At 35.5% G+C, this 14937-nt stretch overlaps 1 protein-coding gene across 10 annotated transcripts in view; it reads left to right on the top strand.

Moving 5' to 3' along the window:
* Window positions 1-2622, top strand: part of LOC111581411 (transcriptional enhancer factor TEF-5-like) — a 55556-nt gene extending 52934 nt beyond the window's left edge. For all 10 annotated transcript variants that reach the window (XM_055010674.1, XM_055010673.1, XM_055010676.1 and 7 more), the window contains one exon: window positions 447-2622. In XM_055010674.1, coding sequence (XP_054866649.1) covers window positions 447-560 — 114 coding nt within the window. In that variant the 3' untranslated portion in view covers window positions 561-2622. The remainder of the gene's footprint in view (window positions 1-446) is intronic.
* Window positions 2623-14937: the final 12315 nt, after the last annotated feature.

The following is a 14937-nucleotide window of genomic DNA, read 5'->3' on the forward strand; positions in this document are numbered from 1 at the left end:
GAATATTTGTGACTTGTCTGCAGTTTTCTATTGCTTTTCCGTATTAAAATATTGCATAATGAAATTGGCTCATTCTTTTTGAATAACCCTGCCATGATTTCTGCCATGGATTTTTTCAAGATTTCAGCCGTTGGAAATGATACGATGACTGAGCAGCCTTGGAGGAGTGCTGCGCTCTCTGTGCTTTTCTTGTTGTGTGGATTAATCAAGCAAAATATAGCATGAAATTAAGTGAGTTTCACAGATGCTAGTGGAAGGTTGGAGTCAGACTAGCTGTTTCTCCTCATCTGCAGCTTCACATTTAGTGCACAGAAGTGACAGTGTTATCAACTAATACCAGATTACTTCCCAAAATGTCAAACTGTTCCTTCTACAAATGACTAAGTGGTTGTCCCGGCCAGATTTCTGCACATTTTTCACTTTATTTCTTCTCCTCGCCCCTCCAGGTGGTGACGAACCGCGACACCCAGGAGACCTTGCTCTGTATAGCATTTGTATTTGAGGTTTCCACGAGTGAACACGGAGCTCAGTATCACGTCTACAGACTCGTTAAAGACTAACAGCTCTTCAGGGAGGTTTTTGGAAAAGCCAGACAAAAGCGTGACACAATCTCTCTTCGACCAGCTCAACCATCCAGGAAAAATGACAAAAAAAATCACACATCGCTAGACCGAACTAACATGGACACATTTTATGCTTTAAAAAAAAAAGTATGCAAGGTCAATCTCGACGTGCCAACACGCAAAGAAATTTTGAAGAACTGCGACAACTACTAGCTACTTTTCCATGTGTTTAAACATGATTTAGATGAAGTGGGTCACTTTTGCCATGGTGATTTGATGGAGCTTGAAATGTTTTACTGAGGGAATGAGAATGTGTGGAAAAGACTCTCACAGTATCCAAGGGAACACGCTCTGAACAACAAGAGAAGTGTAAAATATGGTTGAAAAAACACAGAGAGAACAGGACCACGGAGGGGAAAACCAGAGCCAAGGGGTGACGTTGCGGTAGGTTTGTTAGGGAAAGCAAGTGCCTTTTCTCCAAAGATTATATCATTACCTGCCACTTTGGATTGCCTTTTTTTTTACTACCTCTTGTTTTTAAATGAACAGAAAATAGTCATACAGGTGTATTTTGTTAAAAAAATAATAATTGGAAAGAAACCTCAAAGCAACATTTTGAGGCAGATTTTGTTTTCGGGCACACAGAGGAATGAGATGGGATAACCAATTTTCGCGTTTTACAAAAAAAATAATCCCAAGTTTTACAGTCCAAGTGTACGATGAGAAGGTTAATTGTGTCGCCATGTTATTAAGGTTCTGCGTTTTTTTAAATGCATATTTTATTACACAATTTAAAAGAATCAGGTCTTACAAGCATCTATCTATAACTGACTGTTGACACTAGGGATGTCTTGTACCTTTGCCTTACTTACGAGATGCCCTGTTATTTCTCTCTGTTTGAAGACGTGTGCTCAGTTGCACTTAAAAGATCAAGAAGGGGGTGCAGCAACAGCAGTGCTTATTTTCTGCCTTGAGGTATGTAGCGTAATTGAACAAAAAAAAAAAAAAGAATTGTTTCTGTACTGTGAGTCAGCGGATGCTAAAGGAATACGTGTTACATAGGAGTATTTTTTTTTCTGGGGCGGGTGGGCTTTCTGTTCATATTTGTGATCAAGTAACTCAGCACAGAGACCATGGTTTAAAATGGAGGGAAGTTAATCACTGTTTCTTTTGTTTAAAAAAGAGATTGTATGCTGTGAAGTCGGCTCATTTGCTTCACTCTTCTCCCTGCGACGTGTGGAGAAGCTGCATTCATTGATAAAAGTTCAGTTTTGATATTTAAGACTTTTTTTTCCATGACACTACACATGAAATATGTTTGAAATCAATCTAACTAATCATCTTGAATGAGAGCTATTGTCTCTGTGCTGTGGAGTATGACCATTGATTGTTATTTATAGGGTTGGATAAGAAATAGCGGGAGGGCAGGGTGGGGTACTGGAGATGTGTTGATAATTTTCCATTATGATGGAGATGTTAAAAGTATTGCAGGACCCACATCAGAGACAGGATTAACTGTCATCCAGTGGGTCCTGCTAGACAAGTGTCTACTCTGTGTGGTTCACTGGACAATTTATGGTATAAAAGTTCAAATTATTGTACGGTGGCAAAATTGCACCTGGCTTTGAATGTCATTTTTCACAAGCTAGATACAATAACACTCCTCCTCTAGCAGGTCTCTCAGTTTATCTTTTATACAGACGTTTGTTTTTGCCATTATCAAGATTACTGTTTTTGTTTTGATTCTGTTGTCTTTTGACTTTCAGTGTTTGCCATATGCTTCACTGAAAATAATGTGTGATTGTGCTGGTATTGATAATTAATAATGAGATATCTAATGTATCATATTCTGAATGGTGTGGGCAGTTTTTTTGTTTTTGGTTTTTTTTTTGGTTTAAGGTGGTTTAGTATTGTCTTTGTTACCATTGTGCATTGCAATTTTATACTTTAAAGTAGAGGTTGGACTATGTAATCAACAAATGTATCTAACAATAAAAGACGCATGGTGCCTTTGGGGCCATTTTCCCCAGAAAACTCATTAAACATGTTTGTAAATTTGCTTTGTCTGTGATGTTTTTTTTTTTTTTTTGTTTTTGTTTTATCATTCTAATATTACAAAGGGTTGCAGCAGCAAATATTGTGGTAAGGTTGTAGTAAGATACGCTGACTGTCCAAAAAGTCGCCACCTGGATTTATCTAAGCAAACAGGTTAGAGCCCTCTATTGGACAATTACTGCAGTGATGACAACAATTTATTTAACCCTAGCTGATGCAGTGAGGAGCTTCTCATTTCTTAAACCTCGTGTCGACCCGTTTTAAAGTTTGAAAATGTGGAAAAAATATATATTTTCACAGTGAAACTTCTGATGTCCACATTTTCAACATTTTTGGGAAATTTTTGAAATTTTTTTTGGTGGAAAAAAGAAATGTTAAAAATGTTTCTTAAGAACATTCACAAAAAAATCAACCAAAATCCAGCAAAATTCGCTGGATTTTGGTTGATTTTTATGTGAATGTTCTTAAAGAAAATATTAGAAGTTTTACTGATATATATGTAATCACTTTATATATTTTTAGGATTTTTGGAAGATTTTTACTAATTTTTAGAAAATCTTTACAAGAACTTTCTTGCCAAATTTGGGGGATTTTTTAAAATAAAATTTTTAAGGGAAACTTTTAAGGGATTGGAATTTTCTTCCTGAAGGTTTTGCAAATTTAAAGTTTGAAAATGTGGGAAAAAAATATTTTCACAGTGAAACTTCTGATGTCCACATTTTCAACATTTTTGGGAAATTTTTGGACATTTTTTGGTGGAAATAAAATAAATGCTAAAAAAAATGTTTCTTTTAGAACATTCACAAAAAAATTACCAAAATCCATCAAAATTCACTGGATTTTGGTTGATTTTTTTGTGAATGTTCTCAAAGAAAATATTAGAAGTTTTACTGATATATATGTAATCACTTCATATATTTTTAGGATTTTTTTGGAAAATTTTTACTCATTTTCTGAAAATATTTACAAGAATTTTCTTGCCAAATTTGGGGGATTTTTTTTAAAAATAAAACTTTTAAGGGAAATTTTTAAGGAATTATTGGAATTTTCTTCCTGAAGGTTTTGCAATTTTTCAGAAATTTGGAGAATTTTTTTTTGCTGAATTTATGGATTTTTTTCAGACAAAGAAATATTTTTTTGGGTGCCAGTAAATGAGGACAACAGGAGGGTTAAACAACCATGTTGGAAGACATCCTGTGGTCATGGAAAGGATGTTAATCTGTCTCAGAAGGGTCAAATTATTGGCCTGTATCAAGCAAAGAAAACAACTAAGAAGATTTCTGAAACTACTAAAATCATGTTAAGAACCATCCAACGCGTAAATAGAGCCTGAAGGATAGCGGTGGACCAAGAACAAACTCTTAGATGATTACAGGAAATCAACAGTAAAACTCATGGTTATGTTTGACAGTGAAAGGAAGAACATTTCCACAGGGAACTCCAAGGATTGGGACTAAACAGCTGTAGCTCTAAGAAAACGGTCCGTAACCCGTGTATGGTCCGTGTATATTTTCACAATTGGATTTTCCGTTCTGAAACGGGTATTGAAAAACAACAAACGAGTGGTTAGTTGATTTTCGTTTTAAAATACAAAAATTAAAATTGAAATACAAGGCGTTTTTCCTTTTCATGATCGAAAAGGGATATACGAAATTTTAAAAATGCTTTGATTTTCATTTTATATTTAGAATAACAAAAAAATAAAACAGTAAGAGACAGGACCGAAAAAGATTCCGTTTTTTCATTTTCTGAGACCGGAAGTGGTCATCAGCAAGTGTGGAGCCAAACAGAGTACGGTGCATAGGCTGGATATAATTGATATAGTGTTTTTCCGTTAGTTTTCATGGTCAAAATGAGAGATCAGGTGGCCGATCTTAAAATAAATCAATATTGTTTTTTTTTTTTTTTTTATAGAGCGTTAAGTTTTGCGAAGCCAGGGGGCGGGGCTACTTGATTGACAGTCCGGTCTGGAATGATTGACAGATCCTATGGAGGAGGCAGCAGAGACTCTGCTCTCCTCGTTTGGATTAATTCTGATATAATAACTGTTGGTTTATTTATCAGTACAGCAGCAGAACATTTTCCACAGACAGGTTTTCTGCCCGTTGGCTTGTTTTAACCAGTTTTCTACCTTCGGCTGATTCTACCAGCAGACACTGAAAGGACTCTGATTGTTCGGTAAGTTAATGTTTATTTTCGTATCGGTTCCGCTTTTAATGCACTTTATATGCAGCTTTAGTGTCAGATATAATGTGTGTCATGCACTCCAGATGTTGGTGGAGTTTATTTCTGTGTGTGTTGACCAGAGAAGAAAGTTAGCATCCGGTAAATATTAGCTTTAATGTTAGCGATGCTAACCGAGCTAGCTGCTCAGTTATAGCCTGATTAAAGCTAACGTAGCATTAAGCTAACGATGTTTGTGTTGAGTTTCATGTAAACAGCTGAAGTCTGTTGTGTTACAGTAATGTGGTGCATTTAGTTGATAAAACTGTTCATGGAGACGCTGGTTCACATTAATATAACGTTTAGAAAACTTAAATGTGATTAAAACGTTAAGGTTCTGTGTTGTCAGTAGTCCTGAATATCTGCTGAGCAATGAAATGTTCATCAGTGATTCATCTTTAACGTGAAACTTTTACTTTGCACCGATATTTTTTAAAAATGTAGGTCATTTTATGGTAAGACATTAAAGGATGGTTTTCTTAGGTCAATGAATTTAAAGTTTAATTGACTGAAATCTTTCAGTCAATGTTGTGTTTCTTTCAATTTGAAATATCTCGATTTAATTAATACAGCTCAGTTAGTTACATTTTATATTATTAAGAATTCTTATTCAGTTTAACACTAGATGACGTATCAGGTCATTGAGTATTTCAGAGCCAGTTTTTTTCTTTTCAATTATCTGTATTTAAAGTGATATTATTAAAATATAATTGCAATGAAACAGCAGCAACATAAGAAACGACCAAATATACAAAAGAAGTGCAGCTATTTTATTTATTTTTGTCATTTACATTTTTACTGGACGATATGAGACAATGACAAAGCTTATTTGACATTTTTATGGTTACAGAGTTGTTATAATATAAACAATCAAAAAACAAGAAACAGGTTATGATTACACAACTCCTTCTGTCTCTATCCTCTTATATATATATATATATATATATATATATATATATATATATATATATATATATATATATATATATATATATATATTTTAATACAAACAAAAGAACAAATGAACTACCAGAGAGTTTACATTGTATCGTCTCAAGTTGAAGAAACATTCTCTGTATAATCTCAGGCATATACTGTTTTGCATATTTTTCCCATTTTTGCCAATGTGCATGAAAGAAGTCCATCTTTAAATTGACTGCAAATGTGATCTTTTCCATTTTGTAAATGTTAGTCATTATTTGGGCCCAGTCCTGAATCGTTGGGGGTCTCTGTTCCGTCCATTTCCTTGTTATGGCCTTTTTTCCTGCTACTAGTGATATATTCCAAAGATATCCATCAATCGTTTGCATTGTTTTAGTTTTACAACCTAAAAACATAGTTTTAAAGTTGAGAGGTATCATCATTTGAAAAATATGTTTTAAAGCACTGTTAATTTCCAACCAGTATTTCTGTAGAATCTGACAATCCCAAAACACATGGTAATGATGCGCTCTCTGGTAACCACATTTTCTCCAACACTAGTTGTTTCCTTGTGAGAAATGTGCACTTTGACATGGTGTTATAAAGTAGCGAGTTACACTTTTCCAACAGAATTCTTTCCAAATATGAGAACTTGAGCTTCTCCATTGCATTACACATATATTTTTCCACTCGTCGTCTGTTATAATTAGGTTGGCTTCCTTTTCCCATCTTCCCTTAATATAATTTGTTGAGAAACTGTTGAGATTGTTAATAGCCTTGTACAGTTGGGAAATTACTGCTCTTGTAAGTTCTGATTCATATGCTTTTGTAAAAAGGTCAATTAGTGGATTGTATTCAATGTTTTGTTTGATTTCTGTAACATAATAGTTCCTAATTTGCAAATACCTATAAAAATCTTCTTTCTCTAAGTGGAATTTATTCTGTAGTGTAGCAAAACTTTCTAATTGATTATCCTTTACAATCTGGAAAAAGACTGTTATACCTTTTGTGATCCAGGTCTTAAATCTGGAATCATAACTGTTTGGGATAAAATTCTGATCATATGCAAACCAGCTGAGTGTTTTTATTTCCTTGTCTAGTTTACACCTTTTAACTAGCTCTTTCCAAATTGTAAATACAGATTTTATCCATGGATTCTCCAAATTATCAATGGATTCAAGTTGTTTATAATCTGCTATTATTGCTTGTAAGGGGATGTCAGTAGTCCCTTTGAATTCTGTATCCTTCCATTTAGCTTCATATTTTGGATCGCACCAGTAAAAACAATATTAAAAACAATATATCATCTGCATAGCAGGCTATTTTATGTTCCTCCTTGTTAATTGTAATACCACTTATTGTTTTTGTTTGTCTAATATGTTGAGCTAAGGGTTCTAGATAGAAACTGAAGAGGAGGGGAGACCAGGCACAGCCCTGCCTTACCCCCCTTTCTAATGTTAGTGGGTCTGTCAGATACCCATTTATTCTTATTCTTGATATTGGGTTGTTATAAAGGGTCTTAATATTGTTTATTATTAAGTCACTCAGTTGAATTTTTTTAACACTTTAAACAAGTAAAACCAACTAACCGAATCAAATGCCTTTTCAGCGTCTAAACTAATAATCATTGCCTTTTCTTTATATTTTTGTATATGATTCATTATATGCAAAGTACGTCTAATTTTACCTTGAGTTTGTCTTTTACTAATAAATCCTGTTTGGCCATTGTTTATCAGATTGGGGAGAACATTTTCCATTCTTTTAGACATAATTGAAGTATAAATACGGTAGTCTACATTGAGTATTGAAATGGGCCTATATGATCCACATTCTAGACTATCTTTTCCTTCCTTAGGTATTAATGATATGATCCCTTCTTTCCAGCTTGGGGGGGTTTGAGTTTTCTTCAGTGCCCAGTTAAAGGTTGTTAAGAGTATAGGGGAAAGTACCTCTCTAAAGGCCTTATACCATTCTGAGGTGAACCCGTCGCTTCCCGGTGAGTTGTTGTTTTTTAGCCTCTTGATTGCATTTTTTATTTCTATTATGGTAATTTCAGCTCCTAATTTGTTATTTTGCTCCTCAGTTGTTACCGGAAGTTTTAATGTATCTTAAAAAGAGTTAATTTCATCTTCTTTTTCTTCTGTCGCTTTAGAGAATAATTTTCTATAGAAAGATTCAAAAACTGATTGTATTTTGTCTTGTTTGGTTACAATTGTATTGTTTTGACTGTCTTGGATTTTGAAAATTACGTTATGTGGAGAGTGAAGTTTCTGTTTCATCCACAGCGTGCTTTAGGGCAGCCAGGTCGGACTTGATGTTTGAAATACTGACCGACAGCTCAGATTTAACTGTCTGTAGTTCAGTTTTGATGGATGTTAAATTTCCACTCAAAGCCGCCAGGAGCTGGGTCTTTAAAATAACCACCGTCTCGTTACAGAGTGAAAGTAGCAGTTCCTCCTTAAGGTCAGAGATTGCAGCATCTGAGGGCCTCTTCAAAAGAAGACGTAGTTGATGAAGGCGTTCTGGAGCAGGACCAGAAAGACCACGACCAAGCAGCCTTGAGATCTTAGGCAGCGTCTCCCTGAGGTGGGTGTCAACGGTGTTCACAGTCAGGTCTGTGGTAATCCCGTCAAAAAACAAAACAGAAAAAAATCTAGATTATAAATCAACATGTAACCAAAGCACTCTGTGTATAACGCCATAGTATAGAATGTAGTTCAGAAAATGTCAAAGTATAGTATACTTTTCAAGAATAGCATAGTGTGGCCTGTAGTTCATAGTACGGCATGTTGGCAAGAAAAAAAAACAAAACAGATTATTATGTGGTTCAAAAAGCGCAAAATGATAGGATGTTGCCTAAAATTGTCATGTCGTTGTCATGTGGTTCAAATAATGTCATAGTGCAGTATATTGTCAAAATAGTATGTTATTCAAGAAAACATCAGAGTATAATATGTCATCTAAAAAATGCCATAGAATAATATTTCATTGCACAAGTAAAAGTATTGTAATTTTTAAAACTGTTCAAATTCTTATAAAATGTTGCTAAAAAAACAACCACAAAAACTAAAACAAAAAAAGTCATAGTAATATGTCAATTAAAAAAGCCTATAGTATAGTGTGTCGCTCTAAAAACGTCATAGTATAGCATGTCGCTCAAAAACATCACAGTATAGCCTTTAGTCCACAGCTGTCAGTAGGTGAGGAGCAACACAAAAACAGTCCAAACGCTGGTTTCCAGAGGGTTAGACGAGAATTTATTTGAAAGAGTAAGTTTACAACAACACAACATGTGAGGGGGTTAAAAACAAATGGGTGTTAGTAAAATAAAAATAAATAAACAGAACTAAAAGTGAACTTCATGTTGACATTGATGGGCATTCCAACCAGGAACAAAGTAAAAGATAATCAATACAAAAAAAAACTCTTCCTGTTCACCTCTTAAAACCCAAAAACACACCGCAGTAGCACCCTAAACTAAAACTACCAATGGGTTCCCTGTTTTCCTTTGTGAACAATTCAAAGGTCCCTCTCTATCTCCCCACAGATCCACCAACCACTGGAACACATCTCCAAAGTTCTGCTGGACCAGCTCAGCTTCCCCTCAGAAGAAGTGCCGCCACCTGCCAGATGAAGGAGCCTTTTGAGAGGCAGCTGGCATCGTGATTGGACTGTACTTTGGTCTGTTCCAATCCAGCTTCAGCTCCAGAGACGGCAGGCGGGACGAGTCAACGGAGGCCGGGTGGACGAAGGCATGAAGCTGAGTACAATCCAGAAAACAACAGAGGAGGAGTGCAGCAGCCCAGAGCCAGAATAAACAGAGAAGCACATTATGTCTCTTAGAAAACATCATAGTATAGCCTTTGGTATGAAAAAACACCATCATATACATCGTATATTGTACAAATAACAAGTCAAAGGAAAGAGACATCCACTGTAGAATTGTAGTAATTGTGGGCTGACTGATTTACTGATTATCAGTATTTTATTTTTTATTGATTTACGGTAATAAATACATTTAAAAATGGTGCTACTTTGGCTCTGAACCTTTATCTACCTGTGGTCGCTCTGTCTTCTGGAGTGATTTGATTGGTTATACGTCACGAATAAAACTCCTTTAACTTAACATCTGTAAACAAAACAAAAACGTATCAACAACGTTTTCTGTTAGTTTGTGTTCTTCTGAGTTTAACTCCAAGATTTTAAATACTTTCATTCACTGCAAATGATTATCTACTCCAAATGTCTCACTAATAATCATTATCAGCCTTAAAAACCCACAAAACACCCTTTTATACTCGACCACACTTAGTACAGTCCAGTTCCCCCTTCTATAAATCTGCTTGGAATCTTCCACTTCCTGTTTGTCAAAGTGGCCTTCTACCTGGACAGGTTTTGTTGGAGCTCATGCAACAAACATTTTGGGTAACTGCACTTAAACATGGATGGATGACACTGAATTAGAGTCTGTTTTAATGAGACTGAGTTAAGATGTGTAGCTCTGTCATTAAATAGGAAATTATTTCTCAGAATTCACAGAGAAAAGTCTGAAATGTTTGCTAGGTTAGCGTCCCACATGTTCTTTGGCTCAGCTAAAGCTAACTCTCTCCAACTTCTGGATCTCTTGAGTTGCTTGTTGTTAAAATATCTTGCTAGAGGTGCTGAAGCTCAGAAAGTCTGAGATGTTTGTTCAAAATAAGCTCATTCTAAAGTCTGATCTGAACTGTCCTCTTTTGTTTGAACTTTCCCTAAACTTAGGAGTTAATGACAGAGCAGCACATCCAGACTCAGTCTCATTTATGTAGAGATTAAACTTCAGTGTCATTCATTGATGTGAAAGTGCAGATTTTCAAATGTTTGTTGCACATCCTCCCGACCAAACCAGTCCAGGTGGAAGACGATGTGAAGAGAAAGCTCCAGAAGATGAATATCACACATTTACGTTGGAAATAAATGTCCTTTAATTAGACATTGTCATGCAAAAGTTGGATTTCCCTTTAATGATGTTCAAATCTTTGTTGAGTGTTTTGTTGATGTTGGTTTCTAAATGTTTTCTGACACTCTGCCCCAAAGATTAAAACCTTTTACGGCTCACAAGCTGCAACAATTCACACATTATCAACTATCTTTCTGACTAAACTAAGATAAAAAGTGAAAAACTGCCTGATTCCTGCATCATGAATGTAAATCTTTTAGGTTTTTATGACAGTAAACTGAATATATTTGGGTTTGACATTTTATAAACTAAAACAAGAAATGAATTAGTGGAGAAAACAATCAACAGATTAATGGAGAAAGAAAATGGGTTTTCCAACATATATGGCCGAATTACTCCATTACAAGATACATACAGTTTTAATTCAATTTTATTTATATAACGCCAATTACAGGTCAAATTGTCTGAAGACGCTTTATTTTTATATTTTTTGTATTTTTTAAAAATATGACAAAGTAAGAAATTTAAAGCTCTTGACTAATCCAATTTATTATTTGGTTTTTAAGAGACTAATGGACAATTAAAATAAGTTTCTCCACTAAAACTAATAAACATGAGGTCAAATAGAAGGAAGACTTTTAAATACTGCAGTCCCATGACGACAAGAATAAAGTTTGTCAACAAAAAGTCAATCTGCTGGTGGATTCCATTAAAGTCCTTATAAAGGATAATAAAGTGTGATACTAAAGGTTTGTGGTGCTAAAAATGTCCAAGTAAAGATATGAAGTTGAACATGTGGATGGAGGTTGATAAAAGTTGACCTCCCTTCATTTCTGTGGAGCGACTCCATGGATTTTCTGGATGGTGGTTAAAGACCTGCTCTTCTAGTGGTCTTCCTTCTAGTTGCTGTAAAAAGTCAGTCCATCCTGGCCGACTTCAACACCTCTTCATGACAACTTGTTCTACCTCCAACCTGGTGGAAACTCCAGAAACTCGGGAAAACCTGTGGAGACTGGAAGAACTCGTGGAGGCTCGAAGAACTCGTCGGGCGGGGGAAGGTGTGGTGGGAGGTGGAGGGAGTTGGGGGGAGTAGAGGGGGGAGGCCGCCACCCACCTCCCCGCCTACTCTCCGCCCTGACTCCACCCAGACTCCACCTTGACTCTGCCTTGGCTCCACCCATGTGGAGGAACAGCAACTACGATGCCAAAGGGACGACGAAATTATGTTTTTTTATCTGATCTGTAGCTCAGTGAGTTAAGGATTTGCCTGTGGAGCTGCAGGTCGCTGGTTCAAGACCAGACCCTTCTTAAAGTTTTTGAAAATCCTGACAAAGACAAAGAAAGAAAAAGGCCGGTGGCGGGTCTTGAACCGGCTACCTTCCACTTGGTAGTCTACCCTCTTATCCCCCTGAGCTACTCGCTCAGATACTAATTCTTCTTTTTTTTGCGCATTTATCATCTATTTTTTGTCGTTTTCGAGTTTTTTTTAAACTTGAGTCTTGTCTTGACCGTTTTTCTCAGGAGGTTGGGCTTCAGTCTTTGTGCTGGAGGGTGGAACCCTCAGTTCCAAGATTTTCCAAAGCCTCCACACCTCCTGAGTCCTCAGGATCTGAGCTTTCACACAGTCTGAGGGCTGAAATTTTCTCAGTCCCACAGTAGTTCTCTGTTAGACTGAACCTTTAGACAGTCTGAGGGCTGAATTCTTCTAAGTCCCACAGTAGTTCTCTGGTAGATTTAACTGTCAGACAGTCCAAGGACTGGTATCTTCTAAGTTCCTGAGTAGTTCTCTGTTAGTTTGAACCTTCAGACAGTCTGAGGACTGAAATTTTCTAAGTTCCTGAGTAGTTCTCTGTTAGTTTGAACCTTTTGACAGTCCAAGGACTGAAATCTTAAAAGTTCTTGAGCAGTTCTCTGTTAGTTTGAACCTTTAGACAGTCCAAGGACTGAAATTTTAAAAGTTTCTCAGTACTTCTCTGTTAGTTTGAACCTTCAGTCTGAGGGCTGAAGTTTTAAAAGTTTCTCAGTACTTCTCTGTTAGTTTGAACTTTCCGGTTAACAGAAGCCTTAAAACTTGTGACCATGAGTCTTGATTTCACATTTAGACCATCCATCCGAGTTCTTCTCAGACCTTCACCTGTGGGTTTTTTAGAAATCCTCAACAAACTTTGATTCTCTTCACTGAACAGTAAAGTTTGTGGAGATCAGAAGGTAACATTAGTTTGATCAATGCCTTCAACTACTAGTAGACTTTATCTGGAAAGCAGTTTTCTTAAATTAGTTCTTTGTAAATCTGTCCACAATCAAACCAAGAACATAGAAAGAGGAAATGTTTGAAGGAACAACTTGATGTTTTCATTTCAGACTAGAAAATGCTTTAAGATCTTTATCTGTTTTTGCTCTTTTTGATCGTTTTATTGTCTCTTCTGTTTAATTTGATCTTCTAAAGTCTAACTGGTGTCTTTTCAAATGTTTTGTCTTTAGTTTGATTCTTCTTAAATGTTTAGTTTTGCTCTTTTCTCACCTTTTATTCTTTTCTAATGTCTGATTTGATTTCCAAATGTTTTGTCTTTTCAATGTTTGTTGTTTTTTCAAATGTTTTATCGACTTGTTTGAAAAATTTCCTTTTCTTTCCCTATATTTAATTTTTCAGTTAAATCTTTAAGGTTTTTCTTTTTAAATGTTTTACCACCTTTTAATGTTTAATTTTCTTTTTTAAATGCTTCATTGTATTTTCTGTTTAATTCATATTTAAAATTTTATTGTCTTTAAGATTTAATTTTCTAATTAAACACTTAATTTTCTAATTAAATGTTTTGTATTTTTTTAAATGTTTAATATTCTTCTTGTTTAATTGTATTTTTTAAATGTTTAATTTTCTAAACTATTTCATCTTTAAAGTAATATTTTGTTTAAAAAAAAATTAATTTCATAATTACACTTTTTTTGTTTATCTAATTAAATATTTTGTGTTTAATTGAATTGTATTTAATGTTTAATTTTCTTTTTAAAAGTTTTATTGTATTAAATGTTTTTTTCCTTTGATTTAATTGCTTTTTTAAATATAGTTTATTTCTTTAATCTTTTTACTGTCAAGATTTTAACCCCACCCGTAAAAATGAAACAAACCCTTAAATCACAATGAAAATACTTCTGTTGTCACAATCATGAGTTAGTCAATTATTCAGTTTATCAATTCAACTTTATTTGTTTAGCACCTTTCACACAGATGACAAAACTAAACAAGCAAAGAGAAAAAACTATGCTAAAACTATGATTAAAACTCAAACGTATTTTAAAAAAAAAAAAAAAAAAAAAAAAAGATTTAACATGCTGATAAAATGTGTCGTGTCCAGGGGATGGAGGGAGTTTATTGAAGTCTTCTTGGGCTCACATGGGAAATCATTTAAAATATAAACTTGATATTCAGTCTAAGGAAACTGAAAACTGCAGAGCGACAGAAGAACCAACAATATCTCCTGTTTTCTCCTTTAATGAGTCGACTCTTCTTGTGCTTTCAGACTAAAGAACTACAGACTCTTCACAACCTGCTCAAACTCCTGGTACAGGACCTCACCACACGGGTCAAGAAGGTTTCTGTCTCATTTCTACTCTGAAGCTCACCTTCTCCTGCTCAAACTGCTGACAAATGTTTCTGCTGCTCTAAAGTCTGGCCTCCAGAACTTCCTAAAAACTCTCAAAGTCTCTTCTGCTGCAGGTTGCTTTGTAGAACTGTTCCAGAAAACCTCACTAAACCACATGGAGGGGCCTCAAGATAGTCGTCCAAATGAAACCATACAAAAACCAAACTAGTACAACCCAAACGCTAAAGTCTCCTGCAGCCTACCAGAGAACCTCTGAGAACAGAGAATCAGGACAGGAACTCTTACCTTCTGGACAACCAACGCTGGTTCTCAAACAAGAACACAGAATGTGTCTGACCAAAAACCTCTGAAGACTCGCTACAGCCAAGATAAAGACACAACTCAGCTGCAGCAAATCCACTAATCACTGCACACATTAGCACCATGTGCTAACTGTGGCTAAAGAACCACATGTACCAAGACAACTATCTAGTACAAAGCCCTAAAACACACCAAGAAACACATTAAAGACAATTTTACTGCTGGAAGCTGCAAGCCAACGCCTAAAGAACAAACTCAAGCAATGGAGCCAAACCCACTTCAGTGGTGAAGAGAAGCAGAGGAAATGTTTGTCTGCAGCTAAATAAAGCAGGAAGAC

The sequence above is a fragment of the Amphiprion ocellaris genome, chromosome 5 (genome assembly GCF_022539595.1).
Source record: "Amphiprion ocellaris isolate individual 3 ecotype Okinawa chromosome 5, ASM2253959v1, whole genome shotgun sequence".
Classification (NCBI taxonomy): Eukaryota; Metazoa; Chordata; class Actinopteri; family Pomacentridae; genus Amphiprion; species Amphiprion ocellaris.